Raw genomic sequence first — 3,058 nt, 5'->3', positions numbered from 1 at the left:
GAGAGAGAGAGAGAACCAAATGAACGGGTGAGAGGCAGAGGAGAGAGATATGAGATATTTTGAAGCATAAGGGTAAGATAGTCGTGATAAAAACAATTGAGCCTGTAAAGTGGACTTGTATGGGTAAAAATATTACGATAGACTTATATGGAAGAAAATGTGTCAAGATAGACTTATATGAAATTTTTTATAAAAAAATAGGTTAATGGATAAAATAGGTTTGAATACAAGTTAGGTTCATAATTTCGTAAATGTATATGGAAATTGGGGTTCAACATCGAGTTGTAATAATTGTATTTATCTTTATATTAGGTTGTTGTTTAGTTGTGTAGTCATCACCCTAAATTGACCATGCACGCTATTCTTTTCTTCAGTCTTATTCATATTTACGACTTCGGCCGTTCCTCAACAAATTAAAAAACCCAGAAACAAAAATGACGAGGCGAGACCTAAGAAGTTTGGTAAAGAAAAACAATACTGAACACACAGAGTAGTCTATTCGGGGCTCTATTCTTTATTGTTCTAGTTAGACATGTTCGAAGGTTTGTCGTTGAAACTATGGATCTTATAATGAGAGCTCACATTCTTACATGAAAATCAACAATATCCTATGTCCTATCACTCGAGACTAGTATTAGTTACTTATAATGAATTTAGGACCTTTCTAATGCAATTTTTCTCCCTTTTTCAAATTCTAGTATTAGTTACTTGTAATTAGTACTTAACAACGGCAATGCCCAAAACCGAGGAATATCAACTTGAAATTATCAAGGTATTAAAGATGATGCCATTGGATTGACCGAAAAAAAAAAGATGATGTCAATGGTAATTGGTTTTTATCCCCTGGACATTTACATGTGTAAGCCATGCCAAAGCAACCTTGGCCATAAACCCACACGCATTCCTTCCCCAAAAAACATAAGCAACCATTTCCCTCTCCCTTTTCCCTTTCATAACAAATGATAGCATTTGAAGCAAAATTACAACCATTTTCACACGCCTACTAGGCTAAAGCAGCTGCTGCTGCTGCTACTACTAACCTTGTCCCCTTCCCCCTGTATTATCTTTTCACCTTTTACCCCAAAAATTAAGTTGTCATGTCATTGCTGTAGGTTTCCCAAAACAAGCAAAACGAGCAGGCACTAGTTCTCCTTCTAGGTGTGGCCATGTACACAAAAGCTGCTTCACGTACAGTCTTCACTAGTAGTGCTTCATCAATATCCCGTCGGCGAGGATGACACATTGTGGTTGTTACTCGCCATTGTCGCCGACGACCAGTAATCAGCACCGTTGTTGTTCGCAACATGTGCGGTGTAATCCATAGGCACCAAACACAGTCCCCGGCTTCTCAGGTCACCACCCTTCCCTGCCCCATCTCCTCCCTCCTGAAAATCACCGTCCCAACAATTAACCGCCGTATAAAAAATGAAGGTGAAAAATATCACACATCTCACTGGCATAATTTGACTGGAGACTGTTGACTAAGGACGAGTCGCATAAGTGCGGTCGCGTCAGGGTGGGACCCGTCCGGAGACGGAGTCCAATGGCTTGTCATGATGATGACGTGGAGGAAGGTAAGGTCACAACAAGAATTATCAATGAGGGGGAAGAAGGAAGAGGAAACAAAATTAATCTGACAGAGAAAGGTGTGTTGGATTTTGGCTGGGTTTGGTTTACTTACAGGTAATGAAGGCAAGCGTTGCAGGTATGGCGAGCACAGAACCTGAACCTGGTCGTGCAGGAACCTTATGTATCCCAACGCTTCATGAAGCACTGAGGCTGTGTCCGTCTGCAAAGTTCAAAATTCCAACATCCCATTATGGAATATTGGCCAACTTTGATAGTGTTGAAATGTTTGCATTCTGGGTAGCTGTGAGAAATGAGAATAGTTTAGTTTTGACGAAAAAGATTGTACCTTTCCGAAGGGTGACACGAGTTGTTGCAGAGCTAAGATTCTTTCTCCGAGCTTCTCTCTTTTCTGAAAGGAAAAAACCCAAGTAATTCATAATGAAAAAAGATTGAAGATTAGCAATTGTGGGTTGAATTACAAACCTTTCCGGCAGCGGGCTTGTCCGTTTTCGGCTTCTTAGAGCTTCTCTGATCGGCCTCAGTGTTCTCCTTTGCACATTGGACCTTTTCTTGCGCCACCCCGTTTCGCTTCTTCTGCTAACAAACCCACAATCATCCATCACCAAGACAACAACCACAATATAGTGATTACAAATCGAATTTTGAATACTTACATGGTTAGACTTGGAGGAAGACGAGGCGGCCTTGGTGCTGGTGGAAGAAACAGAGGAGGAGTCGCTGCAAGTGAGTCCTGTTTTCTGAGGCGGCCGGGAAATCGAAATCTCCGGGAACCCAATTTGGAGGATGTTACTGTCCTTGTTCTGAAAGTCCCCGAAACAGAGCATTTTGGGGGATTTAAGGTCGGTGGCGGAATAAAGAGAAGAACAGCTGTTGGTGTTGGTGTAGTTGAAGATTTGGGGTTGATGATCGTTCACTCGGAGACCCACCACATCATGCTCGACTTCGTAGAGTAGCTGAGAGAAGCTCGTCCCTTCTGTGACCCCAAGCTGGTCCACTTCAAAGCCCTCCTTTTCAGCCATAAAGAGAAGATAGAAAACAAGGACCACCGTGAAAGAAAACGAAAGGAAGAAGGGTTCTGGGAGAAAACGACGGAAGCTTTTTTGTTGTGGGTGTTGATAAGAGAGCAAAAAAGAAACGAGTCTCTGGCTCTCTGTTTTTTTTGTTTCTGTTTCTGGGTCTGCGTGTGAGAGAGAGCGAGAAGAGAAGAGAAGAGAAGAGAAGAGAGAGGAGGGAAGTGAGTGTGACGGTGGAAGAGGCTAGGGGTAGGGATGGGATTTCGCTGTTCTAAGGGTTTGAGGTTCCCGGCGACTTTTGGTCAAACCCACCTGGCCCGAGAAAACCGTGGTGTCGTCCTCCAAGGCTGTGTTGGCTTAACCCAAGTAACTTGACTCTCAATGCGTCATCTCTGTCGTTCTCAACGGAAATGGAGGTTGCTCCGTAACGTATAGCTATCTCGTATAGATTATCA

At 42.8% G+C, this 3,058-nt stretch overlaps 1 protein-coding gene across 2 annotated transcripts; it reads right to left on the bottom strand.

Annotated features, from left to right (window-relative positions):
* Nucleotides 1-952: 952 nt before the first annotated feature.
* LOC101298756 (transcription factor bHLH113-like) lies at nucleotides 953-2,756 on the bottom strand. 2 transcript variants are annotated; one of them, XM_004289703.1, is made up of 5 exons: nucleotides 2,244-2,756; nucleotides 2,053-2,166; nucleotides 1,916-1,978; nucleotides 1,682-1,789; nucleotides 953-1,385 (listed from the first exon to the last, which is right to left on the bottom strand). In XM_004289703.1, the coding sequence occupies exons 1-5, from the start codon at nucleotides 2,607-2,609 to the stop codon at nucleotides 1,215-1,217; spliced, it is 822 nt and encodes a 273-aa protein (XP_004289751.1). In that variant the 5' UTR covers nucleotides 2,610-2,756; the 3' UTR covers nucleotides 953-1,214. The 2 variants fall into 2 exon arrangements, with proteins under 2 accessions (XP_004289751.1, XP_004289750.1); XM_004289702.1 differs by having other exon boundaries at nucleotides 1,251-1,789; nucleotides 2,053-2,163.
* Between the last annotated feature and the right edge of the window lie 302 nt (nucleotides 2,757-3,058).

The sequence above is a fragment of the Fragaria vesca genome, linkage group LG2, assembly GCF_000184155.1.
Source record: "Fragaria vesca subsp. vesca linkage group LG2, FraVesHawaii_1.0, whole genome shotgun sequence".
Lineage (NCBI taxonomy): Eukaryota > Viridiplantae > Streptophyta > Magnoliopsida > Rosales > Rosaceae > Fragaria > Fragaria vesca.
Note: the sequence above shows the minus strand (reverse complement) of the source record. Positions and strands in the feature narration are given on the sequence as shown.